Source organism: Symphalangus syndactylus, chromosome X, assembly GCF_028878055.3.
Source record: "Symphalangus syndactylus isolate Jambi chromosome X, NHGRI_mSymSyn1-v2.1_pri, whole genome shotgun sequence".
Taxonomy (NCBI): Eukaryota; Metazoa; Chordata; class Mammalia; order Primates; family Hylobatidae; genus Symphalangus; species Symphalangus syndactylus.
Genome location: NC_072447.2, coordinates 46,641,734 through 46,657,364, shown reverse-complemented (window position 1 = coordinate 46,657,364; position 15,631 = coordinate 46,641,734). Strand labels below are relative to the sequence as shown.

The window sequence follows — 15,631 nt, the reverse complement described above, 5'->3', positions numbered from 1 at the left end:
CAGCTTTTCTATTCATTATCAATCTAGAAAAATGAAAGCTATTAGAGATAACGTACAAGGTTTCTTGAGAGATTAAGTTTTCTTTTTGAAAGCCTGTGACCTGATTCAGATGCTTAAAATGATATATGTCTCTTTTCTGTACTTTAAATTTGAATGGAAGTTTGGCATTTTAAAAAACTTTAGGTGATATAGGAGTATAATTTTAAGCAGGTTTATAGAGCACGAGTGTCCACGTATTTAATTAAACATTCAAAAATTAGTTAAAATCAATGAACTTGGGAAAGAAAACTACCTGGTACATAATCCAGAAAATTTTACCAAATTATTTGAACTAAGTATGACTCTCCAAACTGTGGACATAGTTTCTCAAGGGATTCTATGTATTATGGCTTCAAGGTACTTTTGTGTGTGCCTCAAAATGGCTGAAGGCATTTTAACAGTGCATCTGAGAGTGTCTTACTAACATATTATTTGTACACCATTTTGTCTATATCTTTGGACATTTTATATTTCTGTGTAAGTAAAACTTCCATGAAAATTCCATTTGTCACCATATTATCATTATGTAGATAAGAAAACGAGAGAAGCCAAATTGAAGACAAGCTCTGAAAGGGAATGTGCGCCCCCTAGTGACCCACATTTATTTCTCACAAGGACCTGGGCAGCTTTTGGGTTTCATCATTTTAAATAAACTTTACATTTGATTTTAAAATATATGACTCAGGATTTTCAGCTTGAGTATATTATATTGTATGATCAGAGATTTATTACTCTCACAAGATTTCATCTATCATTTAAGAGAATATTTCTATTAACCTGTGTTAAGGTGATTTTCTTGCACAGAAGTGTCTTTCAAAGGGACTTTCAATTTATTGAAAATGAAAAATAGGCTTTAGGCATCTGTGGCTTAGCAGCACTTTATTTCCCACCCTCTGGGTCATGCAGTTTTTGCCCACGTGTTTTCACACTCCCTGGTTTTATAACTAATTCCTCTAATGTAGCAGTATCTGACATTTTAGAATTTGTGGGGGTTTCTTACCTTTTAATTTTTAAGGTTGTTTCTCTCAAAGATACATAAACAAAACTTATAAATGTCACATCTGTTAAACCATGTCACACTTTAGAAATAAATATTACCAATGAATTTTGAAATGATTAAGATTTAATACCAAATTAAGGTAGGAAGATTATTTTAACATCATTCCTACCTACCAGATATCAAAATATTTTAGGTAAGTTTTACTTTGTGCAGAGAAGCAATATTTTACAGCAGTTTTATTCTCTTCACTGCTATCAACGATTCTATGGGTGCCAAGATGAATGTCAATACCAAATAACTCAGATATCTTTTGGCATTAATAGCTTAAAATTTTAAATCGTTGAATTTGTATGCAAGGGCATGTATTTTAAGAAGCAGAATTTTTAAACATATTAAGTATATAATTTGGTATGCCATAATTGATAGTAAAGAAGATGTACAATTTTAAGGACAATATTTTGTGTTTGGACTAGAATTCAGCTTTTGAGGGCCATGTTAAATAGGCATATTTTAGGACAAGGTAAACGCCACAGAAATTGATTTTTTAGTATCTTTTAAAGATGCATTTCAGTGCAATCTGAAATCATTAAATTTTACTGTACTGAAACATATTATTTTATGAGTGATGTGCTTAAAATTACACATATAAAACTAGAAATACATTTGAGACCATGCAAATATAAGGAAAAATAGGTTTTTGATAGGAATGTGAATATAGCAGTTTCTACTAACAGAAGACAGAGTCCTTTGTCATCTGTCACATTGTTCCAGGTGCTGTGTAAACCACTGAAGTGTTTATAGGCTTTTTATTATAACTGGGAATTATAACATGTTTAGATTTTATTTAATTTGATTGCTAGATGAATAGACTAATGTAATTGGAATATGAAAGCCGCAACATAAGCAAAGTGGATCTCAGTTTTTGTATCTTGGGTCAAAACCTTTTTAGTTAGAGAGGTAAGTAAACATATTTACAAGTAATTTTTTTAAAGCATTTGTATTGTAGACCAGAAAATCTGAGACAGGTCTCAGTTAATTTAGAAAGTTGATTTTGCCTAATCCTAGGTACTCGGGAGGCTGAGGCACGAGAATTGCTTGAACCCAGGAGGCGAGGGTTGCGGTGAGATTGTGCCACTGCACTCCAGCCTCGGTGATAGAGTGAGACTTTGTCTCAAAAAAAAAAAAAAAAAAAAAAAAAAAAAAAAAAAAAAAAAAAAAAAAAAAAAAAAGTTGATTTTTGCCAAGGTGGAATTCGCGCGCCCGTGTCACAGCCTCAGGAAGTCCTGACGACATGTGCCCAAGGTGGTTGGGGTGCAGCTTGGTTTTACACATTTTAGGGAGGCATGAGACATCAATCAAGTACATTTAAGAAATACATTCGTTTGACGGGGCGCTGTGGCTCACGCCTGTAATTCCAGTACTTTGGGAGGCTGAGGCGGGCGGGTCACGAGGTCAGGAGATCGAGACCATCCTGGTAAAACAGTGAAACCCCATCTCTATGAAAAAATAGAAAAAAAAAAAAAATTAGCCGGGCGTGGTGCGGGCCCCTGTAGTCCCAGATACTCGGGAGGCTGAGCCAGGAGAATGGTGTGAACCTGGGAGGCGGAGGTTGCAGTGAGCTGAGATCCTGTCACTGCACTCCAGCCTGGGCGACAGAGCGAGACTCTGTCTCAAAAAAAATAAAATTAAAAAATAAAAAGAAATACATTGGTTTGGTCCAGAAAGGCAGGACAACTGGGTGGGGTTGGGGGCTTCCAGGCTCTAGGTAAATTTAAACATTTTCTGGTTGACAATTGGTTGAGTTTGTCTAAAGACCTGGGATCAATAGAAAGGAATGTTTGGGTTGAGATAAGACATTGTGGAGACCAAAGTTTTATCATGCAGATGAAGCTTTTAGCTAGCAGGCTGCAGAGAGAAGAGGCTGTAGAATGCTTCTTACCAGACTTAAAGTCTGTGTTGATGTCAATGCCAGAGAGGTATAATGAGGAATGGCTGACCCCCACTTCCCTTCGTGGCCTCAAGCAGTCTTTCAGGTTAAATGTTAAGAGCCTGGCTGAGGAGGAAGTCCCTTTGGAGGGGGAGTTAGACTTTTATTTTCCCTTTACAGTATGTTTGTACTTCAAGACCAGTTTGATAACAGCTTTTAAATTTTTACAATTGAAAGCAAGAAATTAATTTACCCAAGAAAATACCAAAAAGATAAAAATTAGGGGTTCAAACCTGTGGTGCGTGATTTTCAGTTCAGTGTGTGTATGTGTGTGTATATATATGCATGTATATATATACGTACATATATGCATGTATATATATACGTACATATATGCATGTATATATATACGTACATATATGCATGTATATATATATACGTACATATATGCATGTATATATACGTACATATATGCATGTATATATACGTACATATATGCATGTATATATACACACACATGCACACACTATATATATAATATATGTATATATATATGTAATTTTGTTTTCTTTTTTGAGACTGAGTCTCGTTCTGTTGCCCAGGGTGGAATGCAGTGGCACAATCTTGGCTCACTGCAACTTCTGCCTTCCTGGTTCAAGCAATTCTCCTACCTCAGCCTCCCGAGTAGCTGGGATTACAGGTGCCCACCACCACCGCTGTCTAATTTTCATATTTTTAGTAGAGACGGGGTTTCGTCATGGTGGCCAGGTTGGTCTTGAACTCCTGACCTCTAGTGAACCGCCTGCCTCGGACTCTCAACGTGCTGGAATTACAGGCATGAGCCGCCACGCCTGGCCCTCAGCTCAGTATATTTTTAAATGCACGTTTACTTTACATTTAAAGCACACTTAAACATACACACACAAACACACAGGTATCACACATATTACAAAATACAAGACAGTCATGTGGCCCTATTATCTTCCCCCCTTCCACAGAGGGAGACACACTTACACTATACAAATGTGTACGTGTTGTGTGTGTGTGTATACGAACTATCTTGATTTGGAGAGGGAGCTATCTGTCTAAATATTAGCTTGTTTTCTTTTGGTTAAATAGGATTTTCCCTTTAATAATATTCTTTAATTACAAAAATATAATAATTACCATGTGATCAATGCATCTCAAAGTCCTAAAAATATTTTTAGAACTAATAGGATTTATACTGAATTTCATTTGATGTTTTTATAAGACCTATTTGATGCAAATTTAATTTGTATTCTATTACTCGATTTTTTTTAAAAGCAAATGCCATGTGGAAACAAGCAGAGAGGGACTAGTTTTCCCAGAAGGAAAGTTGAATGGGGAAGAGTAGAGAGAGGTTGATCAAGACAACCTTCAGAGATGATGTGTATCTTTAACTGAGCCTTGGAAGGTGAATAGTAGTTCATCGTCAAATGGTTGGGGATTTAGGGTCAGGAGAGTGCCTGTGTATGGTAATATGGAATTAAAATATCTTCTCACTTTCAAAACTCTGAAGAAGAAAGAAAGGTGATTTTTAAAAATACGGCAAAGTTGGAAAATCTTACCTCCAAAATTATTTCTTCCTTAATACCAACAAAAAAAATTATAGTTTTGTTCCTATTAATATTAAAACTTGCTTCCTAGCTAATTAAAATGTTCATTAAGAATTGGTTTGATAAATTATGCGGTCTAGGCCTAGTGCCCTGGGACCCTGCAATGGTTAACATATTTCACAGGCATCAGCATTTTACTTTCAGGTTTCTAAGGATGAGGCTCATAAGTTTTTATGAAATTCTACATGCTCAGATGTTTAAATATGTGAAATGACCATTCATAAACCTAGTTCTCTAACCAAATTAGTTAAGTCTGGGAGCTTGGAGGACTTCCACTTTCAAAGTTTACACATTTGGGAATGATGAGTTCCAACTGGCATATTGAAAGTGACTGAATTAAAATTTATGTAAATGTGTCATCTTAGTTTAATAGGTTATGTGGCAGTCACCGTAAAGAAAATTAACAGAACTCACTGCCCATCAGGAGGCTCTTCTGACATAATTAGCTCAGTTATATAGCACTAATCCCATGTAACGTTTTACTATTGACAATTCAAAATTGACAACTTCTTAAATGGCAAACATTTCTCTAGTTCTTTGAGATGTTTTTATGTGTTTATGCCTTTAAATTTATTTTAAACATTTATATACACAGGTATCTCCTAGTATTTACCATAGGGGATGTAATTAACTAATTTACATCGTTTTTATGGGAAATTCAACTGGATGAGGTTGAGTCTATTTGTACAATATAATACTGAGAAAAATTGTCACTCACTGAATATTTGGTATATATGCCCCAGGCTTTTGATATTTTGAAACTTCCAAAAAATGGAAGGTCTTTTTGAAAAACTATCATGGTTTAGTAATACAGTTTTGCAAAGAAAAAAAAAAAATCGAAGACTTACTTGCCCTGTACGATGGGACTTTACAAGTTTTAATTTCAGGGGTTTCTGATGAGTATATTTGTAAAGGAGAAAAAAATTGTCGCTTCACTGTTAATCATAAATAATAACAAATTGAGGTTTTAAGATATACTTGAAGAGGCCGGGCGTGGTGGCTCATGCCTGTAATCCCAGCACTTTGGGAGGCCGAGATGGGCGGATCACGAGGTCAGGAGATCGGGACCACGGTGAAACCCCGTCTCTACTAAAAATACAAAAAATTAGCTGGGCGTGGTGGCGGGCGCCTGTAGTCCCAGCTACTGGGAGAGGCTGAAGCAGGAGAATGGCGTGAACCCGGGAGGCGGAGCTTGCAGTGAGCCGAGATCGCGCCACTGCACTCCAGCCTGGGCAACAGAGCGAGACTCTGTCTCAAAAAAAAAAAAAAAAAAAAGATATACTTGAAGAATAGAGGACAGAATATTCATCACTAATTGCAGAAATAATCATTTTGTGAACAGAGAATGAGAAGTTATTTTTTTATTAGCTAAAGGAGATTTTAAGCTAGGTAAAGTTAGACCGCATTTAAGGGATAGAGTCTTTGATAACATACGGAAGTACGTTAAGTGCAGAGTTAAGTATGTGAGGACAGTAAACACTAAGGAATATATTAGTGGACTGATTCCAAAGGTGTAGGGGCCCATTATGAGCAACTTATGATACATAAGTTCATTAACAATGGTTTTATGTGAGTTGTTAAAGTGAGAAAAAAGAATTATTAGAAACGAGTAATTTTATAAAGAAGCAAAAATAAATGTACAGAATCCAACATTGAATATGGCATTGAAAAGAAGTGTTCAGTGTTTTCCTTGAGGGTTTTAAAGAAGGTAACTGAGTTACATCTGAATGATATATTTCGTTCGTAATTAAATGCCCAGGCTCACGTAGTCCAAAGTATGATAGAAAATGCCATCTGCAAAGCACTGGGAAGAGTAGAGAGCACCCAATTTGTAAGCATGAAGACATTTAAATCAGAGGTGTCTGTTCATTTGCCATGCATCTCGGCAAAGATATCTGAGGAATATCTAGTAGCAGTGAAATACATGAAAACTACTGGACAAACCACAAAAAGTGATGAAGCGATAGTTGCTAAATTGATAAGGAATAAAATAAACGTGCAATTGCTTCTTGGAAGCCAGGGTCTGAGTAGGATCCAGGAAGGAGACTGTTCATTGTGCATTTAAAATGTCACTGAACCTAAGCGTTGGATGTCGGCCACTGGCACTCAGGGAGAGTACATGGGAGGCCTTTGAAACCCTGCCTCTGCTTCCTCTTCACCCTTCCATCCTCATTGCTGGCATAAAGTGATGAGGCTATCCACTGGCAGAATACTGGAGAGAAAACAATGCTAGTAGCTGACAGTTAACTCCTAAGAGATGGTGGTACATGTTAAATATTGGAGTGTAGGCTGACTGCACATTATGTGTGGACCAAAGGAGTTTTAGCAAGGAAATCAGAGATGTTTGAAGGAAGAAGTCCAAATGGAAGCAACATAAAATAAATGTAAATATTAAGATTAGGTTAGGAATAGCTCAGAGCTTGAATCACGTTAAGAATTGGGTTCAGTTTCCACCTATTTCCCATGAAATCAAGATATCACAATAATGATAGAAAAGAAAGGGAAGAACTCCAACAGTTGAGAAGAGTCCAAACTCATTAATATGTTTCTTTGTTCCATTTCAGAAAGGAAGTGTAACATATTAACCTCTGTGCTTATGAATAGGTTATTTTCCTTAGTCAAAATACTCTCCTCACCACTGTCCTAGCAAAGTTTGAAATTGCCTTTTTTAAAATCTGTAAATCAAAAAACGAGTGTAATCACTCTCCGTATGATCTTTGTATAAAAGGGAAGTTCACGCACTGTATGCAACCCCTTTCCAAATTTATAAAGTCAGACAAAAAATTGAATGAGGAAAGACCTTTCTGTAGAATTTCACATCCTGTTGTTTGAATTGATTTGAATGATCAGAACTACGTGCCAACTGGTGTCCAGGCCTCCCTTAAAATCTTCACAGACAGAGAAGCAAACAGACAGTTACCATGGTGCTGACTCCACAAAGCCTTCATTGTATGGAGATAACCAATATACTTGGCAGAGCCTCTAGGCTAGAAGCTGATTTAATCCTAATGTACAGAGAAGGTGTTTTTTTATTATCCTCTTAAAAAGACCAGTGTGAGCTGAGCCCCAGTTCTGTGTCTAAACCATTTTTATCTTGTCAAACAAATGCTTCACTAAACCAAATTACTTGATAATGTGGACTAATGCATTCTCATCTCTGTTCTTTATGGAGTTAATAGCATGTCTGGCACATAGTAAGCACTTAGTATATACTTTATGAAGGGGAAAAAAGGGAGACGTGACCGTTTTAAAAGGAAACATACAATTTTGCCTTTTTCGGGAAAATACACCTCTAAAAGTGTTATAAGATTTCTTTTGGAATGAAAATTATTTACTTTCAAACTAAAAACAAACAAACCACTTTGTTTCTTTTTTCTGCAGTGAATTGGAGGTGTCGGTATAACAGTTACATCAACATGTTATAGGAGAAGAAAGGCTATGATCCCTTTCCTTCCTCCTTATACAGGTCATAGCAGACATTCCTATAACAAAAGATAGGTTAACAAGAGAAAAGCATGAGATATTTATCTAATAAAAGTTTTAGGTGACATGGGAGCCTTCAAAAATGAAGACCCAATGACCCAAATGAAAACTATTTTTACGCTTAGATTTGATAAAGGGTACATAGCCATGTAGGAATGTGATTGGACAAAAAGGGAATGATCTAATAGTAATAGACTAGGGAAAACCAGCCAGGCCTGTCTGTGTAGAATTCCTTCCTCCTAGACATGGGGTAGGACCCCACTTGAATGAGGGTCTTATGACATACTATCAAACAAAGGTATGTCAGAGAATTTTTTATGGCCAGCTAATAGAGAAAAGGTGGGGAAAATACAGAGTTATAATTCTGGTTTTTATGATTGGCTTTGGAGGAGAAGGTTTTTGGTTTCTATGACCTACCTTGAAGAAGAAGAATTCTAGTTACTATGACTCACGTCAGGGAAGAATGTGGAGTTAAAGACAGGAGGGGAGGAGAAGGTCAGAGAGGCCTTAGTTTTCAGGCTGCTTCTGAGGCCTTCCAGTGTTCTTTAGTTCAAAGTTTCAGCATGCCAAAGTGCCACATTTTGGGGTATCGTTTTCTGAGCCCCTACAGTGTGCAAACAAGAGCAATGTCAATTCTATGCCTAGTAGAAATCTTTCTCCAACAAAGGCTTTAGCAGATTTCTTTCAGCTGCGATGAGGCACGTTTGAGTTTCAGGGACCTCTGAGTGGAAGTGAGCAATCTTTCCTAGAGATAGTCTAAATCAAAAGAGGGTGAGACTAGAGAGATTAAGTTTAAAGCGTGAACTTGAAAGTGACTGGTGGATATTCCCATCTCACATTTATGAGTCGGGGGTATTTGATGTATGATTGAGTCGGACAAATACATTTCACCAAAGTGGCCCAAATGCATTATACTAACAACCAAGTTTTCAAAATATTTATGTAAGAGTCAGTGAAGGATTTTATTCCATTGGAGGAGGAACAAGAATAAAGAATAGGTCTGAATTACTTTAATATGAAGGGAAATTTGTTTCTACAAGTACTTGAATAAAAGACAAAGTAGAATATACAGTTAAGAGGTCTATGAAGGCCAGATTATAAAGGATCATATTGAAATTTTCTTTATTCTAAGAAAAATGAGAAAGTCTTTGAGTGGTTTTACGAATGAAGGTAACATAATCAGATATGTTTTTACTACCGTATATTTCAAAGTAGCTAGAAGAGAATAATTTGAATGTATCTAGCATAGACAAATATTTAAGATGATGGATATCCCAAGTACACTGATGCGATCTTTACAAATTATACGGATATGTTAAATTATCACATGTACCCCCAAACTAAGTACATCTATTATGCATCCATTAAAAAGATAGAAATGACAATTTTTCCAGTAGTACATAAAATAGAGGGTTTCGTAAATACTGCCCAGAGGCCAAGTGATAAGCTATTGCAATATTTTTGGTCACATTTAATGGCAACACAAATTTGGGTTCTGGCTATGGAGACAGGAAGAAGCACACATATTCAGGAGGCAGAGAATGTATGTGTGACAGATTAGACTTTGCAGTACTTTAAACATGGGAAGGAAGGGAGGGGGTTTTAGCTGGTTTGCTGTAACAAAATACCATAATCTGGATAGCTTATAAACCACAGAAATTTATTTCTTCCAGTTCTGGAGTTTGGGAAGTTTAATATCAAGGAACCAGCAGATTTAGTGTCTTTTAAGGGCAGGCTTCCTGGTTCATACTTGGTGCCCTCTCACTGTGCCCTCACATGGTGGAAAAGAAGGCTGACCTCTTCAGATCATTTTAAGGGTACTCATTTCATGAGGGCTCTACCCTCTTGACCTAATCACCTCCCAAATGCCCCATCTTTTAATGCCATCACATTGGGAATTAGGCTTCAACATACTAACTTTTGTGGGGCACAAAATTCAGTCCATAGCAGAGATGAAGATAACAAATATGAGGGATGGTGATGCTAATTACTAATCTGGGGAATACTGATAGAGTACTAGTTTGAGGGAGAAGATCAAACATTAAACTTTGGCATATAATGTTTAAGGAGATTTTGCAGCATGCAAGTGGAGACATCCAATAGGCAGATGGTTATACAGCTGTGGAATTCAGAACAGGTGCCTGAATTAGAGATACACATATCAGAATCATTGATAAATAGATTGCAAATCAAGGCCTGATCACTGATACAATTTCTGGTGAGAGATAGTAGAGTAGAAGATGATTGATAATGAACTAGGTCTTGAAATCTAGTACATAATGATAGGGTGGAGGAGGATGGACCTGCAAAGAAAAAATTACCAATGGTCATAGAAATAGAAGGCAAATTAGAATAGAGTGACATCATGAAGCCAAAGCAAGAAAAATTTCAAAAGGATAGTATGGTCAACAGTGTTAACTGCAGTCCCAGCTACTTGGGAGGCTGAGGCAGGGGAATCCCTTGAACCTGGGAGACGAAGGTTGCAGTGAGGCCAGATTGCACCACTGCACTCCAGCCTGGTGACAGAGTGAGACTCCGTCTCAAAATAAATAAGCAAATACTAGAAATTGGATGGACTCAGATGCTTTAGCAAAAGTAAGAGAATAAAGTTTCAAATGTAGGTAGTGGGAATGACTTTAATTAAAAGAAGGGAATGAGAACGGTGGCTACACATGCAAGTCTGATGGTGTTTGGAAATAGGAAGTGAAAGAAGTTCTACTCTGATAATTGAACTTGTTTCTGTAAGGTAGGGAACAAGATCATCTGAGAGAGCTGCAGAAAGAGGATGGGCCAGAGCTTTGATAAAAGGTTTTAATAGTTCCTGTAGAGACTCAGAGCCCAAGTTGGAAAAAAAAAAAAAAAGTATGGCAGGATGCTAGGTTCATTTGAGGCTGTTGATTATTGCCTTAGTTTGGGTTGCCCCAAGAGTAGATCTGAAGAGAAGGATTTAGTTGCAATCAGTTTATTTGGAAAGTGATCCCAGGAATCAAAGTATTGAAGTGAGATAAGACAAATAAAGCAGCCAATAAAGGATGGCACAAATATAGGGATCAGGTTATTGCTGGAAGGAACTGGGGCTTAATCACGCAGGGAGCCCTTTTTAGACACTGTGTGTGTCATACTTCAGGATTGTCCAACTGAGGGGCAAGGGAGCTGGGAAATTGATCCACCAATTCCAAGCTCTCACAGGTTAAGGGACACCCCTGAAGTATTAACATTCCAGCACTCCTTCTCTGTCCAATATATTGGCAAATAGATGCTTCCAGGTTGAGAGACACAGGAAATTTTATGTTGGGCCAAAGCAAAAATAAAAAATGTTTTAAGGTATTATGATGATAAATATGCATAAAAGATGATTGAAATATAATTCACTGGTACGAGAGTAAGGAGTTAACATCGCTGAAGAGAGTGTGAGAGAAAGATTTTTACAGCATATAATTGTACTGTATATTTTAATCAACATTATGAATGAAGAAATAGGAACCTGATAAACTTGTGGATAAAAAATATAGGAAAGAGAAAAATCATATATGACACAATAAAAATCCATAAACATTTATAATGCATACACAGATAACTTACTGACATTCAATGACATGGGATTTAGAGGAATCAAGATCCCTAGTCTCTTAATTTCAATTTGGATAGCCTTGATAAATAACAACTCAATCTATATGCTATGAACCATCAAGTTTCTGACCCATTGTGTTGAGGTCAATTAATTTAATTTCTGTGAAGCTCCATCTCATCCTATGGGCAGTTGGAATTGGTGATACCTAACCAAAGAATTTTGTAAAAATATAAAATGTGAGTATGTTTTTGTAAGGGCTTTGTGTTCCATTAAGTTCTGTATCTGTTTAAAACAATAGCCTGCAACTAATGTGAGAAATTCTAACAGGTTTATATGATTTGAAGTCCCGAAATTGGAGTTCAATAGATCAGGTCATAAGTTTGTGATTGTAATTAGGTTGTGATATAACTTGTTTAATGATGGTTTATGTGAAAAAAATCCTAGAAGTTTTAACTCAATTGAATTGCTATGTGAGTTGAAAGTCTAATATTGAAGTAAAAGTATTTATGGAAATCATGGGCTATATCAATGAAAGTATTATAAACCAAAAAAGGTAATTATCTATTCTTCCCTGTTTATCCTACACACTGCTGATATGTTCCCTTTAAGTACCAAATTTAAGGAAACTAAGATACCAACAAACCATAGAATATCTGCTGAAGTAACTAAGCATAGGGTAGGCTGGTGATCAGGTATCTGCTGACGAATTTAAAGAGCGGATTTCAAATATTTAAAATTTTGTATCCCTTTGCCAATATCTTTCCAACTACTCTCCACCCCCACCAGCTCCTGGAAATGAACATGGTCTTCTGTTTCTTTGAGTTTGATTTTTTTTTTTTTAGAGTCCACATGTAAGTGAGATCATGTGGTATTTGTCTTTCTACACCTGGCTTATTTCACTTAACCTAATTTCCTCCAGGTTCATACATGTTGTTGCAAATGAAAGGATGTTCATATTCTTAAAGGCTTAATACTATTCCATTAGACACTTGGGTTGATTCCCTATTTTGGCTCTTCTATACCTAAATCACCTGATTAGAATGAATAGTTTATCCCTGGTGGCTCCAAAGATCTCTTCCAAAAAAAAAAGTTTGAAAATAACAGGATAGGTGATCTGATATTTATGGCAGCATAACAACTCACACCAAATATAGTGGCTTAAAACAGCACTTATTTATTATTTCTCCTAATTCTTAAACGTAGGCAGTGCCCTGTGGACATGTCTTTTCTCTGTGTGGCATTAACTGGAGCACTCATTTGTCTGTCTTCAGCTGGCATTGAGATGGGTCACCGAGGGCTTTATTTGCATTCCTGGTGCCCCATGTTTCTTCATGTGGCCTCTTTACATGGATAGATCAAGTTTACCTAAAACATGATCACCTCAAGGTCATTGTACTTCTTATATAATTGTTGCCTTCTCAGAATGTGTGCTTTGAAAAGTCAAGCTCTGATATGCAAACACTTATCAAAACCTTACTTTCAATACTCTTCGTATTGTCCCTTTTGTGATAGAAAGTCACGTGGCCAGACCCAGAGGCAATATGATTGGAGACTACAGAAAAGCATGTGGTTCAATGGTGACCACCAACAGGAATTTTTTTTTTCTCATAAATACTTTCCAAAAATAAAAGGTTATCTTGGGAAATAGTACTTTTTCAAATAGTGGAAACATTCAAGCAGAGGCTGGGTAATAGCTTACAGGAGATATTGTAGAAGTGATTTTTACATTGAGGTGAATAAAATGACCTCCGTGATCATAAGACTCTAGATCAAAGCTGACTTCAAATTTGAGTCTACCTAACGGGGAAAATAGTGTTGCTATTAATACTAATAGAGGCGTCAGGCAGGAGTCTCAGATTGAGAAAAGAATGATATATGTGGATAAATTGCTTTTTTATATAGAAGAAAGAGCTAATCAAGAAATAATGACTTTTATTTTTTGCTGTCTTAGGTTGGATGTTGATATAACTGAACTTCACAGTTGGATTACTCGCTCAGAAGCCGTATTGCAGAGTCCTGAATTTGCAATCTATCGGAAGGAAGGCAACTTCTCAGACTTAAAAGAAAAAGTCAATGTAGGTTATGCATTAATTTTTATGTGTGTACTCATTTTGTGCTGCTTGTAAACTCCATGCTTTGTTATCGTGATTCTATTAGTTGATAGATTAATGCAATATGATAAAATGCTGTTTAATATATCTTTAAAATATATTTTAGATAGCAAGCAAAATCAAAGTTTAGCCTAGAAAAATCTTTCTGGATTCTTCTGTGACTGACTAGGGATGCCTTCCATAAACTTGCCTTAACTTACACATTATTTAACTGTAAATTAACAATTTTATAACATGAATTCATGTTGATTTCTTTCATGTATTGTTCAGTTACCTCAAGGCTAGGCCTTAACGAGCTTGCACAATTGTGTAGAGTAGAATAGAGTGAAATAGAATGGAATAATAGATATCATACTTAGGACCATGTTTATATTCTCACTGTTATCAAAAAGTTATTCTTTATAGTCATCAATCCCTGTCATATAAGATATTTAAATTTCCCAGATATTTGTGTATTAGCTTATCGAAAAGATGTCCAGCCTTTCTCAGTATTTACATGTGGTAACAGACGCTTTGTTGTTTTTATTCCCTTCTGAGATGGTATAATTTTGACCTTCACAAATAGAAAGTTTTATTAATTTAATATAAGCTGTTTCATCTTTAGGGAAATTGTCAAAGCTTTAATTTTTCAACTTCAACAATTATAAAACATGCATCTTTGTATATGATTGGCAACAGTTTGTAAAAGAATTTCTAACAGGCAGAGTAAATACAATGGGTAAGCTAAAGAAACAGTGATTATGAATGAAAAGTAATTTTATCCATGGGAAGGTCACATCTAAATGTGTATATTCGCTCTGCTTTTTCTCTCCAGGATTCAAATCATGAACTTCAAAATCTATTGTATTTTTAGAAATATGACATTACCTCTGTTATGAGCTAATGTTTGCTGTTGGGGTTGGAACTTTTGGAGAAGAACTATATATATATATATATATATATATATATATATATATATATATTCTGGAAAAAAAAAACCTATTTTTTAGGCTGCTTGAAAAAGGGAAGACAATTTTGCCACCACTTCTTAGAGTTAACTACTTATAAATTGGAAAGCTATTTTAAATTACTTATTAGCTTTATAAGACATGCTGTTGTCAGCATTATAATAGACTATTCTAAACGGTTTCAAGAAGTGGGAAATATGAGTATATTGCTAATGTTTCAGTTTTAAAATTAAACTGAAAGATAATATATAATTGTAGAAAATTAGCTAAATGTCTTTTTTCAAGTATACTTCTTTGAAGGTATATTGTTAGCTATGATTTTTGAGGGAAATTCTCTTAGTAGAAAATTAATTAGAGAACATTAAACTCTAAATTTCAAAGTTCATGTTACATATTTGACCACTGAAAATATGAATCACCTTTGGCATTTTATTAGCTAATTAAAAATGATTATTGATCTGATTCTTACAGGTTTCTGTCTAATAGTCTGTTTCTTTGTCTTAAAGCAGCTTTGATCAGGCAGGAAAATTGAGTTCCAGTATTTCAGGAATATAAATTTTAAAAGTTCCTGTTATCGTGTGGTTACCTACGAACAATTTACATTTTATCAATAGTGGGAGCATGACAGACTAAAAGTGCTCAAAAATGTACAATGTTTTATAACTGGTTTTCTGATACCTTGTGAGTCCCCTTTATCAACCTGAACTCTCATTTTCTGAAATAATAACATCATTCTTAATTGCCTACTAAAATAGGACATGAAATGATTTACCTTCATGTTTCCCTCAGGCTAAATATAATGTATATGTATTAAAAATCCTTGAGAGAAATACATAGTTATGATGATGGATATTCAGTGTAGGTGTACATTAATTTTCTTACTACGTCACCTGTCAGTTTATTTAGGTTATTTTGA

General features: G+C 35.7%; 1 protein-coding gene across 4 annotated transcripts in view; it reads left to right on the top strand.

Moving 5' to 3' along the window:
* DMD (dystrophin) overlaps nt 1-15,631 on the top strand; it is a 2,284,432-nt gene that overhangs the window by 828,755 nt on the left and 1,440,046 nt on the right. For all 4 annotated transcript variants that reach the window (XM_063634262.1, XM_063634265.1, XM_063634264.1 and 1 more), the window contains exon 18: nt 13,609-13,732. In XM_063634262.1, coding sequence (XP_063490332.1) covers nt 13,609-13,732 — 124 coding nt within the window. The remainder of the gene's footprint in view (nt 1-13,608; nt 13,733-15,631) is intronic.